General features: G+C 45.2%; 1 protein-coding gene across 2 annotated transcripts in view; it reads right to left on the bottom strand.

Annotated features, from left to right (window-relative positions):
- Window positions 1-14,643, bottom strand: part of LOC115151921 (zinc finger protein 423) — a 145,993-nt gene that overhangs the window by 113,034 nt on the left and 18,316 nt on the right. For both annotated transcript variants that reach the window (XM_029696273.1, XM_029696274.1), the window contains exon 2: window positions 9,143-9,205. In XM_029696273.1, the coding sequence (XP_029552133.1) occupies window positions 9,143-9,205 (63 nt within the window). The remainder of the gene's footprint in view (window positions 1-9,142; window positions 9,206-14,643) is intronic.

Below are 14,643 nucleotides of genomic sequence, written 5' to 3'. Positions count from 1 at the left end.
CGATGACACCATAGTGTTCATGTAGCGATGACACCATACTGTTCCCGTAGCGATGACACCGTACTGTTCCTATAGCGATGACACCAGAGTGTTCCTGTAGCGATGACACCATAGTGTTTCTGTAGCGATGACGCCATACTGTTCCTGTAGCGATGACGCCATACTGTTCCCGTAGCGATGACGCCATACTGTTCCCATAGCGATGGTACCATACTGTTTCTGTAGCGCTGACACCATACTGTTTCTGTAGCGATGACACCATAGTGTTTCTGTAGCGATGACACCATAGTGTTTCTGTAGCGATGACACCAAACTGTTCCCATAGCAATGACACCATACTGTTCCTGTAGCGATGACACCATAGTGTTTCTGTAGCGATGACGCCATACTGTTCCCGTAGCGATGACGCCATACTGTTCCCATAGCGATGGCACCATACTGTTTCTGTAGGGCTGACACCATACTGTTTCTGTAGCGATGACACCATAGTGTTTCTGTAGCGATGACACCATAGTGTTTCTGTAGCGATGACACCAAACTGTTCCCGTAGCAATGACACCATACTGTTCCTGTAGCGATGACACCATAGTGTTCCTATAGCGATGACACCATACTGTTCCTATAGCGATGACACCATAGTGTTCATGTAGCGATGACACCATAGTGTTCCTGTAGCGATGACACCATAGTGTTCATGTAGCGATGACACCATAGTGTTCCTGTAGCGATGACACCATACTGTTCCTGTAGCGATGACACCATACTGTTCCTATAGCGATGACACCATAGTGTTCCTGTAGTGATGACACCATACTGTTCCTGTAGCGATGACACCATAGTGTTCCTGTAGCGATGACACCATACTGTTCCTGTAGCGATGACACCATAGTGTTTCTGTAGCGATGACACCATACTGTTCCTATAGCGATGACACCATAGTGTTCCTATAGCGATGACACCATACTGTTCCTGTAGCGATGACACCATCCTGTTCCTGTAGCGATGACACAAATGTGTTCCTATAGCGATGACACCATAGTGTTCCTCTAGCGATGACACCATAGTGTTCCTCTAGCGATGACACCATAGTGTTCCTCTAGCGATGACACCATAGTGTTCCTATAGCGATGACACCATACTGTTCCTATAGCGATGACAACATACTGTTCCTATAGCGATGACACCATAGGTGTTCCTGTAGCGATGACACCATACTGTTCCTGTAGCGATGACACCATAGTGTTCCTATAGCGATGACACCATAGTGTTCCTATAGCGATGACACCATACTGTTCCTATAGCGATGACACCATAGTGTTCCTGTAGCGATGACACCATAGTGTTCCTATAGCGATGACACCATAGTGTTCCTGTAGCGATGACACCATAGTGTTCCTATAGCGATGACACCACACTGTTCCTATAGCGATGACACCATACTGTTCCAATAGCGATGACACCATAGGTGTTCCTGTAGCGATGACACCATACTGTTCCTGTAGCGATGACACCATACTGTTCCTGTAGCGATGACACCATACTGTTCCTGTAGCGATGACACCATAGTGTTCCTATAGCGATGACACCATAATGTTCCTATAGCGATGACACCATAGTGTTCCTATAGCGATGGCACCATACTGTTCCTATAGCGATGGCACCATACTGTTCCTGTAGCGATGACACCATAGTGTTCCTGTAGCGATGACACCATAGTGTTCCTATAGCGATGACACCATAGTGTTCCTATAGCGATGACACCATACTGTTCCTATAGCGATGACACCATACTGTTCCTATAGCGATGACACCATACTGTTCCTATAGCGATGACACCATACTGTTCCTATAGCGATGACACCATAGTGTTCCTATAGCGATGACACCAGAGTGTTCCTATAGCGATGACACCATAGTGTTCCTATAGCGATGACACCATACTGTTCCCGTAGCGATGACACCGTACTGTTCCTATAGCGATGACACCAGAGTGTTCCTGTAGCGATGACACCATAGTGTTTCTGTAGCGATGACGCCATACTGTTCCTGTAGCGATGACGCCATACTGTTCCCATAGCGATGGCAACATACTGTTCCTATAGCGATGACACCATAGTGTTTCTGTAGCGATGACGCCATACTGTTCCCGTAGCGATGACGCCATACTGTTCCCATAGCGATGGTACCATACTGTTTCTGTAGCGCTGACACCATACTGTTTCTGTAGCAATGACACCATACTGTTCCTGTAGCGATGACACCATAGTGTTCCTATAGCGATGACACCAAACTGTTCCCATAGCAATGACACCATACTGTTCCTATAGCGATGACACCATACTGTTCCTGTAGCGATGACACCATACTGTTCCTGTAGCGATGACACCATACTGTTCCTGTAGCGATGACACCATAGTGTTCCTATAGCGATGACACCATACTGTTCCTATAGCGATGACACCATAGTGTTCATGTAGCGATGACACCATAGTGTTCCTATAGCGATGACACCATAGTGTTCATGTAGCGATGACACCATAGTGTTCCTATAGCGATGACACCATACTGTTCCTGTAGCGATGACACCATACTGTTCCTATAGCGATGACACCATAGTGTTCCTGTAGTGATGACACCATAGTGTTCCTGTAGCGATGACACCATAGTGTTCCTGTAGCGATGACACCATACTGTTCCTGTAGCGATGACACCATAGTGATTCTGTAGCGATGACACCATACTGTTCCTATAGCGATGACACCATAGTGTTCCTATAGCGATGACACCATACTGTTCCTGTAGCGATGACACCATCCTGTTCCTGTAGCGATGACACCATAGTGTTCCTGTAGCGATGACACCATAGTGTTCCTATAGCGATGACACCATAGTGTTCCTATAGCGATGACACCATAGTGTTCCTCTAGCGATGACACCATAGTGTTCCTCTAGCGATGACACCATAGTGTTCCTATAGCGATGACACCATACTGTTCCTATAGCGATGACAACATACTGTTCCTATAGCGATGACACCATAGGTGTTCCTGTAGCGATGACACCATAGTGTTCCTATAGCGATGACACCATAGTGTTCCTGTAGCGATGACACCATACTGTTTCTGTAGCGATGACACCATAGTGTTCCTATAGCGATGACACCATACCGTTTCTGTAGCGATGACACCATAGTGTTCCTATAGCGATGACACCATAGTGTTCCTATAGCGATGACACCATACTGTTCCTATAGCGATGACACCATACTGTTCCTATAGCGATGACACCATAGTGTTCCTATAGCGATGACACCATAGTGTTCCTATAGCGATGACACCATACTGTTTCTGTAGCGATGACACCATAGTGTTCCTATAGCGATGACACCATAGTGTTCCTGTAGCGATGACACCATACTGTTTCTGTAGCGATGACACCATAGTGTTCCTATAGCGATGACACCATACCGTTTCTGTAGCGATGACACCATAGTGTTCCTATAGCGATGACACCATACTGTTTCTGTAGCGATGACACCATAGTGTTCCTATAGCGATGACACCATACTGTTTCTGTAGCAACGACACCATACTGTTCCTGTAGCGATGACACCATACTGTTTCTGTAGCGATGACACCATAGTATTTCTGTAGCGATGACACCATAGTGTTCCTATAGCGATGACACCATACTGTTCCAATAGCGATGACACCATACTGTTCCTGTAGCGATGACACCATAGTGTTCATGTAGCGATGACACCATACTGTTCCAATAGCGATGACACCATAGTGTTCCTGTAGCGATGACACCATAGTGTTCCTATAGCGATGACACCATAGTGTTTCTGTAGCGATGACACCATACTGTTCCTATAGCGATGACACCAAAGTGTTCCTGTAGCGATGACACCATACTGTTCCTATAGCGATGACACCATAGTGTTCATGTAGCGATGACACCATACTGTTCCAATAGCGATGACACCATACTGTTCCTATAGCGATGACACCATAGTGTTCCCGTAGCGATGACACCATACTGTTTCTGTAGCGATGACACCATAGTGTTCCTGTAGCGATGACACCATAGTGTTCCTATAGCGATGACACCATAGTGTTTCTGTAGCAATGACACCATAGTGTTCCTATAGCGATGACACCATACTGTTTCTGTAGCGATGACACCATACTGTTCCTGTAGCGATGACACCATACTGTTTCTGTAGCGATGACACCATAGTATTTCTGTAGCGATGACACCATAGTGTTCCTATAGCGATGACACCATAGTGTTCCTATAGCGATGACACCATACTGTTTCTGTAGCGATGACACCATACTGTTCCTATAGCGATGACACCATAGTGTTCATGTAGCGATGACACCATACTGTTCCAATAGCGATGACACCATAGTGTTCCTGTAGCGATGACACCATATTGTTCCTATAGCGATGACACCATAGTGTTTCTGTAGCGATGACACCATACTGTTCCTATAGCGATGACACCATAGTGTTCATGTAGCGATGACACCATACTGTTCCAATAGCGATGACACCATACTGTTCCTATAGCGATGACACCATAGTGTTCCTGTAGCGATGACACCATACTGTTTCTGTAGCGATGACACCATAGTGTTCCTATAGCGATGACACCAGAGTGTTCCTATAGCGATGACACCATAGTGTTCCTATAGCGATGACACCATACTGTTTCTGTAGCGATGACACCATAGTGTTCCTATAGCGATGACACCATAGTGTTCCTGTAGCGATGACACCATACTGTTTCTGTAGCGATGACACCATAGTGTTCCTATAGCGATGACACCATACCGTTTCTGTAGCGATGACACCATAGTGTTCCTATAGCGATGACACCATACTGTTTCTGTAGCGATGACACCATAGTGTTCCTATAGCGATGACACCATACTGTTTCTGTAGCAACGACACCATACTGTTCCTGTAGCGATGACACCATAGTATTTCTGTAGCGATGACACCATAGTGTTCCTATAGCGATGACACCATACTGTTCCAATAGCGATGACACCATACTGTTCCTGTAGCGATGACACCATAGTGTTCATGTAGCGATGACACCATACTGTTCCAATAGCGATGACACCATAGTGTTCCTGTAGCGATGACACCATAGTGTTCCTATAGCGATGACACCATAGTGTTTCTGTAGCGATGACACCATACTGTTCCTATAGCGATGACACCATAGTGTTCCTGTAGCGATGACACCATACTGTTCCTATAGCGATGACACCATAGTGTTCATGTAGCGATGACACCATACTGTTCCAATAGCGATGACACCATACTGTTCCTATAGCGATGACACCATAGTGTTCCTGTAGCGATGACACCATACTGTTTCTGTAGCGATGACACCATAGTGTTCCTGTAGCGATGACACCATAGTGTTCCTATAGCGATGACACCATAGTGTTTCTGTAGCAATGACACCATAGTGTTCCTATAGCGATGACACCATACTGTTTCTGTAGCAATGACACCATACTGTTTCTGTAGCGATGACACCATACTGTTTCTGTAGCGATGACACCATAGTATTTCTGTAGCGATGACACCATAGTGTTCCTATAGCGATGACACCATAGTGTTCCTATAGCGATGACACCATACTGTTTCTGTAGCGATGACACCATACTGTTCCTGTAGCGATGACACCATAGTGTTCATGTAGCGATGACACCATACTGTTCCAATAGCGATGACACCATAGTGTTCCTGTAGCGATGACACCATAGTGTTCCTATAGCGATGACACCATAGTGTTTCTGTAGCGATGACACCATACTGTTCCTATAGCGATGACACCATAGTGTTCCTGTAGCGATGACACCATACTGTTCCTATAGCGATGACACCATAGTGTTCATGTAGCGATGACACCATACTGTTCCAATAGCGATGACACCATACTGTTCCTATAGCGATGACACCATAGTGTTCCTGTAGCGATGACACCATAGTGTTCCTATAGCGATGACACCATAGTGTTTCTGTAGCGATGACACCATACTGTTCCTATAGCGATGACACCATAGTGTTCCTGTAGCGATGACACCATAGTGTTCCTATAGCGATGACACCATAGTGTTTCTGTAGCGATGACACCATAGTGTTCCTATAGCGATGACACCATAGTGTTTCTGTAGCGATGACACCATAGTGTTCCTATAGCGATGACACCATAGTGTTTCTGTAGCGATGACACCATAGTGTTCCTATAGCGATGACACCATAGTGTTTCTGTAGCGATGACACCATACTGTGGAGGTTCAATAGTGAGTTCACAGACAACACCCACAGCCCAATGTTGTAATCAATAGACAGTACAGTATGAATATAGGCAGAAACTGCTTCTCCAATAGAAAATCCCTGATCACACTTGTAAGTGATGTAATGGTGACGTTGGCTAGCTGAGCTCATGCGCAGAAACCCGTCATCGGGTCTAACGGTCGTCTTGCGTTGAACTGCGCCTGTGCAGGCCGCCAAATCAAAGGCCCTCCTTCCATATAAATATGTTTTTGACGAGGTTGGAGTAATAACATGTTTAATTAACTACGAATCTAGGTTGTGCCTTTAGATTTCTTGAAAATGTACAATTAAGGAAGAACTTTTCACTTCTCTCAATGACTTCCCAAATCCCGGCCTGGTCTGTTTCCAAGCGTTCCCAGAAGTCTCAAGATGTTGCGCCGCTCGAACTCTGTGGTGTAATGGCAGGGCCGGGAAAAACAGCCCTTCTCATTGGTGTCGCTGATGCAACACCCAGCCAATGGCTGAAGGAGAATAAAATCAAATTCAACTCCATTACAGTCCCTTATCGGCCCTATGCTCAGGGATATGAGATGCCTTTTTCCACCCTGTTCACCCTGAACCACAGTCCACATGGACAGGGTGCAGTGTGTTTGTTTGATTGTGTATGTAAGGGGAGGTCATAGAGAAACCTTTGCCTCACTAAATTCAGCCTAGAAGACAGCCAGTAGAATGTGCGCAACCCTGGTGTTTCCTATCTATCTGAGTGTGTGTGTGTGTGTGTGTGTGTGTGTGTGTGTGTGTGTGTGTGTGTGTGTGTGTGTGAAATCTAAGCACACACAGCGAGGCAGGACTGGCTTTCCAACAGGAAGCCTGCAAAACAAGGCTGAACTTCACAGCTCCGGTGGCTCTTATTAAAAACATCACCACTAACGGCCCCTCCTCCTTCTCCTCCCTCTCCTCAACCCACAGAAATGACAAACGTCTGTATCCCTCTCCAAAAACTCACCCTCTGTCCCCCTTTCCCTCCCTCCCTCTCACTCCATCTCACTCATCCTCTCCCTGCTTTCCTCTCCACCCCCTCCCTCCAGTGTTAGACCTGGCTCGTTTTCTGCATTTTCTCCTTTTCTCCCCTCTGGGCCAGAGCGGGACGGGTTGTTTTTCTCTCTCAGGGAGGCTGGGGTGGAGGGATGGATGTGGAGGGGGGGGCAGGCACCTCCGGCCAATACCCCTGTGGGACGGACCAAAGGGACCTTTGGATGTCCTTAGGGGTACGCAGGCAGGGGGGGTGGGGCTGTTTGGCTCTTCCCTGGGTCTCCCCCTCAGCCTCCCCCTGCTGCTCTTTCCAAACTCAACACACATTTTCCAGAGAAGGGGGAAAAGATTTGAATTTAATACCAAGAAAAGCCTGGCAGTGTCCTTGTCGACATCATCTCCTAGGGAATAAAGGGAAGGAAGATGTTTTATCTTTTTAAATAAGAAATGGCGAGCAGCCCCCCTGAGCCTGAACACAGGAGCACAAACACACACAGGAGAGAAGTGATAGAGAAAAGAGAGAGAACGACAGAGAAAGAAAATTGAAATGTGTATTATTTTTGAACTTTTGTGAGTGTAATGTTTACTGTGAATTTTTTGGGGTTTATTTTACTTTTGTTTATTATCTATTTCACTTGCTTTGGCAATGTAAACATGTGTTTTCCATGCCAATAAAGCCCTTAAATTGAAAGGACGGACGGACGGACAGGACAGACAGGACAGGACAGACAGGACATCCAGACAGATAATGTGTGTGTAGGGAAGAGGTGAAGAGAAGTAGCAGGGAGGAAGAGAGCAGAGCTAGAGTGAGAGCACTGGGACTCCCCTTCCTGCTGTATCTCACACACACAGCACTTTCCAGCCACCCAGGACCTCAGTCAGCACCCCCGCAGCAGCAACAACCCCTGCCCCCTGAGGGGGGTTAGCATAGGGCTGGGGTCTGGGGGGTAGGGGGCACGTCATCACACCCCAGGGCCTCACTTTCCATTTCCCCTCCCAGAAGAACTGACAGTGTGAGGGAGGGCAGAGAGAGAGAGAGAGAGAGAGAACCGTTTAGATATAGAACATCTACAATAAGACAAGTACTATTCCCCTCTATAATGTTACACTGCAGGCTTATTCAGACTAGAGTAGGGCCAACATGTCACCATCACCAAAAGCAGCCACCATCCTCATACAGTGTTCTGTAAAATGGAACCATTTATCTGTGGCATTATCTCCAGGTAGGCCCTGATACAGCCATACCAATGACTCCATGTAGGGTGCTACTGTGGATCTGCACTGCATGTCAAACCATTGAAGTGGGCGCCATGCTTTAACCAAAGGGACCCTTAAATTAAATTGAACAAAATGATCTTGATTGCATTCACCATGAGGCTATTTGGGCCCATCATGGACCCATCTTACTGCTGTGCTGTAGGCCCTATGTGAATAGCTGGAGAGAGGAGGCTGGGAGGAGGGAGGACAGGGACGTTGATTCAGTGCAACTACTTTACCACCAAAACCTCAAACAGGATGTGAGACCAGTGGAGCGCCAGAGCCCTGCCTGCCAGGTCTGGACATCAGCCTCCTGAGTCTTGTGAAAAGATCTCTCTCCCTCGCTCCATACCTCCCTCTATCATTACCCTCTCCCTGCGCTCCCTCCCAGCAGAACATTATGGGCCATGTGGAATTGATATTATAGATTCCTATTCAGTGGGTTGTATGGTGGGAGAGTCGGAATGTGACATACAGAATAGAATCTAATCCGTGTGGCGGACCTGACAGCTGCCTGGCTGCACACTTCCAATAACAAAGCGGATACCTGTTTGGGCGGACGATGAATGCCAGTTCCCTGCAAACTCTGACGACTCGCCTTCTTCCACCGCTAGAGAGAGAGAGAGAGGGAGAGAGAGAGAATGCTTAGAAATACATACAGTACCTGTAGGATTAAATCCTTTTGTTATTTGGTTTATCTGACTCCACATATGACCATGCCTTAAAAACACAAAGGTAGACATCAAAGTAAGTGTTCAAATCATTCATTAGCTGGGTGGTTGGGTGGGAGAAAACATCAAAGCTCCCCTGTCTGTCTATCTACCCTGAGGTGGCTGTGTGCCTGTAAATGCGCTCTCTGTGTTTTGTTTTTGTGTACTAATTTCAGAAGTGATATATACTGTATGTAACAACAACAACCAGATTAGAACAGGGACGTGTGATGAAGGTTTTCCTGGGCACTGCAGAGGAAGGAAGCTCCGCTGGCACACAAACAGGAAATGACAGTAGTCAGGACACAATGAGGACTTCCTCCCTCCCTCCCTCCTCCTCAGAGGTGGTCAGAGTGGACTCCTCACCTCCTCACCAGACCTGTTAACACTGTATTTCATATTCCCCTACAAAGCGACGGGCAACAGTCTCAGTTTTCCTTTCTACAAACATCCCATGTTCATTTCATGAGTGCGATCCAGAGATCCAGTGCTGGGACCAGTGTGTAGGCCAGAAGGCCCAGTCCAGACTCCAAATTCCGAGAGGGCTGACCTTGTTGCTGATGGCCTAGAGCTAAAACCCAGCAAGCTTCCAAACCCCGGGAAGACCGGGGTCAACTCTGCTCCATAACATCTCTCTCCATCGCTCCCATCCTCTCTATTTCTCATTCTCTTCCCTGAGGTAGCCAGGACTCTGTTCAAGCTGAAGCGCTGCCATTTGGCAGCTCACTCTCTCGACAGTGTCTTTCAGTAGTACCTTTTCACCATTAATGGAGTATTCCCATAGTACAGGAGACTCAGAGGCCATATTTCTATTTTTCCATCCTAGGTTAGAGAGTTACCTGTCTGGGTGTTTCTGAGGAGAGATAACTCTTCAGGCATGTTTGTGGGAAACTATGGGCTGGATCAGGATCACGGTCCCATTAGGACTGTGGTATGAGCCCACCCTGCTCTTAGATCCTCCTAGAGGACTGTTACTGAGCTCGAGGTGTTTTCAGAAAGTATATAATTTGTCAAGCCATCCAATACCAACGACTGTAGAAGTCTAGAGAAAGTTGACCTGAGGTCTTCTTTAAATAGGTCTAGCCTGCAGTGGAATGGTTAATTCCTGAAGACACTGCTTTCCCAGTGGAGAAAGAAAAACGCTAAATTACACCCAATCAGGGCTCCACTCATCTTCCATTTAGCGCTTCATTAGAGGGGGAATAGTGGAGTGTAGTCAGGCAGAGAGGAGAGCAGAGCAGGGTAGAGGAGAGAAGGTGGGATGGTGCTTTACAGAAACACAACTACCCAGTACTACTGTGCTCAGTTAACCTGCAGGCAACAGCACACAACAACCCTGTACACGCACACAACTCTCCACACAGCTCCCAAGCTAAAACAAGTGAAGCTCGGAGCACTACCAGACCCCAGCCTCCCACACAGAGCTACAGTGTACTGGGAGTAATACAGAAAACTATCCATCTCTGATGGGAACCGGACAGGATCCTTAACCACTTTAAAACCTCAATTAGATTGTGGAGATAACACAGACATGTATTGATCGGTCTGGGCTTTCTTGGAATTATTTCTCTCTAAATGTTGCCATTTATATTTTTTTACCTTATTGAGAATGCATAAATCAGTCCTTAGGTGGAGTTCAGAGGAAATGCAGATACTCACACTAAATAGGGTATCAGTCTACTCAATACCCAAGATATTTTTACAAGCTTGTCATACAACCAAACAGCCATACACTCAGTCTTGTTGCTATGGAGAGGCAGGGTAAGGGAGTGGTAGGGAGGGGTGCAGGGTAAGGCCAGTTCTGGGGCTTGGCCCCACAGATGTGGACCACAGGACGGGATACAGACGTTTCCCGGAGCGATGGGTCCCGGGCGAGACCAACCCCACACTCCCAGAAACACATTCTGAAAAGAGCCAGCGGAGGATAGAGACAGACCTCACACCACGATCACCAGGCAGCCAAACAAAGCAAGAGAAACAGACAGAAAAAGAAGGGGGACGATAAAGAAAACGGTCATTAGAAAGATATAAAAACACCATTCTAATAAAAGCATATTCGTGATTTAACTGTGGGGAAATGCTCGTCTTCATTAGCAGAGCGAATATATTTATTTATTTCCAGATTTCCTCCTCCTGCCTGCGTCCCATGTGTACCGAGTAGGGATGCACGATATATCGGTGAACATATCGGAATCGGCCGATATTAGCTAAAATTGCCCGATGTCTAGTTTAACGCCAATGTGCAAAACCAATGTCAAAACTGACGTGCATACTTATGTAACGTAGGTACATGGTGTAATGATGCCACGTAAAATTTAGAGCTACATGTGCAACACAGCATTTCTAACCTAGCCCACAATGTCTGCTGTGTGGATTGAGCAGTCAACAAGTTGAGCAGTCATTTGAAAGAGTAAGAACATTTCAGCGAGACAACTAAGGCGAAATCCATTAACGCCAAGATAATAAAATGAATTACCCTTGACAACCAACCGTTCTATGTCGTGGGTGATGTTGGCTTTCGCAGACTGGTCGAGCACCAGTACACACTACCAAGTGCGCTATTTATGTTGCCCTACCGGAGTTACACAGTAATAGCGTAACTGTGTCACTGCTAACACGCGTTAAATAAGCTTGTAATTTGACACGTCAAATAACACAATTCTATTATAGAATGTTGTGTTCTGAATTTGCACGTGCAAGCCATGTGCCACCACTACTATCAGTAGTACTGTCAAAGCTGTACAAAAAAGTCTGCAAACAAGCAAACAACTGGCCACGAATGATGTGTTTACAATACCACGTTGGTAATAAAGCATTATTTGTTCGACCACAACTTCTGGGGTAGCTAGCTTTAGCTTGGTACCTAGCTAGCACCAATACAACCAGCCAGAAAACAATGACCAGTACTACCTGCAGTCATTTTCATTATTCTTAGCAATGATTTAGGAATCCTTGTGAGTAAGTATTAGCTAGGTAGCCACTTGTTGTTCGCCTATTGAAATTGAACTTCAATTTATGAAAATAAATAGCTAGCCAGCTACTTAACCCTGTCACCCAAAGCTAACGTTATAAGCAGCCAGCTAGGTTCTTCTAGCTAGTGAGGCTCGACCGCCCTGGGTTATGTGTTGTGAAGCTAGCCACAATAAGGATTAGGCACAATAGTGGAATTTGCGGTTTGCCTTCAAAATAAAAGTACCTCTTTGAAAATGATGCAGAAGGTTACAATTAGTGGAATAATGCCATTTTTAGACCAGATAATGTTAAACAAGGTTGAAGGTTAAACAAGGTATTAGTCTACTCGGTGACACCCACAGAACACAACTGTGAAGAGTTTACCAAATAATAACGTTGTAGTTCTTATCGCGGGACTGTGACTGTGTGAAATCCCCCCCCCCCAGTCAGCCTATTGTGTGTATTGACATGCATTTTGCACTGTACAGTTTTACCTAATAATTGGGAATCAATGAAATGGGGTATCAGTCTATTCAATCCCCAATATATTTTTTCCCAACGTCCTCAGAGTTATCAGACTCCAAAACATCCACGCAGTATTGTTTTTCCTCTGAAATAGTGTTCAATACACATAGGTTGACAATAAATGTGGCTCAATTCACAGTTGCTTCAGCGTCCCGCAATAAAAGCTACAACACTAATGTTCTCTGGGTGTCATGGAGTAGACTGATACCCCATGTCATTGATCCACAATCCATAGGTAAGACTGTACAGTGAAATAAGTATGCCACAATGCAATTCTAAAGTATAATACATCCAGGGTGATTTCAACAGATTTTTGTCAAATTAACAAATGATTGTCTTTCGTTGATTTTATATAACATTCCAACCTCGTTTAGCATGACTTATTCAATTATGGCATAATTCTACTATTTGTATTCCTTTGCATCACTGTCAATGACGTACTTTTATTTTGAAGGCTAACAGCAAAGTCCATTATTGTGGCTAATACTTATTGTGGCTAGCTTCACATAGATGGGTCTGACCACCATAAATCAAATAAGAACTGTCTTATAAATTAGGGTTATTTTAGATGATGACACCTAGCTATATAGTTAGCTAGCTAACTACATAGCTACTGAAACAGATTATGTCGTTTTACTATCTTTTTGGGGAAGAACATTGTTTGCATCCATGAGCTAGCTAGATTTTTTTTAATGACCAGCACTGTAGGTGCACGAGACAACTTTAACAGCATCATAGCATACGTATCGATGAATCGTTGTGACATATAAAATACGAGTGATAGTGTAATCAATGTCTAATAACTACGTAAAAAATGTATGAACGTGTTAAATTATTATGTGACGTGCAGTCATATTCAGGTCCTGATTGGTCAACAAGCTTATTTGACAAGTCAGATAGTGTTGTTTGACGTGTTTCTTTTTTGACATACAAAGACCCAAACAGCGTTCCATAGAAATCCTGGTTGTGAATGAAACGACTGAACAAATGAACAATGAAACAGCACAGCAAGTAAATGAAATAAAAAGGTTTTGATAATGTTTTGCTGGTAATGGGGACATACGTAAATTCCAACAAAATAACTTTTTGGTCAGTGTGGTGTGTGTGTGTAACCGTTATTTAACTAGGCAAGTCAGTTAAGAACAAATTCTTATTTACAATGACGACCTACCCCGGCCAAACCCGAACGACACTGGGCAAATTGTGCGCCGCCCTATGGGACTCCCAATCACGGCCGGATTTGATACAGCCTGGATTCAAACCAGGGACTGTAGTGACGCCTCTTGCACTGAGATGCAGTGCCTTAGACCGCTGCGTCCATGTGTGTGTTAACTATTTAACTGTACTAGAATGCTTAAAAGGCTTCTAAAATGTTAAATATCGGTTATCGGTATCGTTTTTTTGGCAAGGAAAATATTGGATATCGGTATCGGCCAAAAATGTCATATCGGTGCATCACTAGTACCGAGCACTGTTCGTGTGAACCCTGAAGCCAGCGGCAGGTAGAGAGAGTGGGAGAATAGTGGAGGGGGAGACTGCTAGACAGAGGCAGAGAGAGAATGTAAGGCAGGGGAAGTATATACAGACTACTTTATACAGTAGATCCCTCCCCTGATTTTAAATTCCCTCAGAAACTCTGTGACATCATTAACCTACAGTAAAACAGCCCTGTGAGAGGAACGGGTGGTTTATTGACTCCAGCATGTTTCAATTGGTTACCTTGGATACCCTCGGTTTCCTACGCACACTGACCAGCCTTTGCCAAAACACACATCGAGGCTGTGAGAGAAATGGGAAACTGATACCTATAACTCAACAACCAGAAACTCACCACTGAGGTGTGGTTTAGCCCCTCTTTCAC

Source organism: Salmo trutta, chromosome 17 (assembly GCF_901001165.1).
Source record: "Salmo trutta chromosome 17, fSalTru1.1, whole genome shotgun sequence".
NCBI classification, from domain to species: domain Eukaryota; kingdom Metazoa; phylum Chordata; class Actinopteri; order Salmoniformes; family Salmonidae; genus Salmo; species Salmo trutta.
The sequence above is the reverse complement of the archived record's forward strand: the minus strand, read 5'-3'. Positions and strand labels throughout refer to the sequence as shown.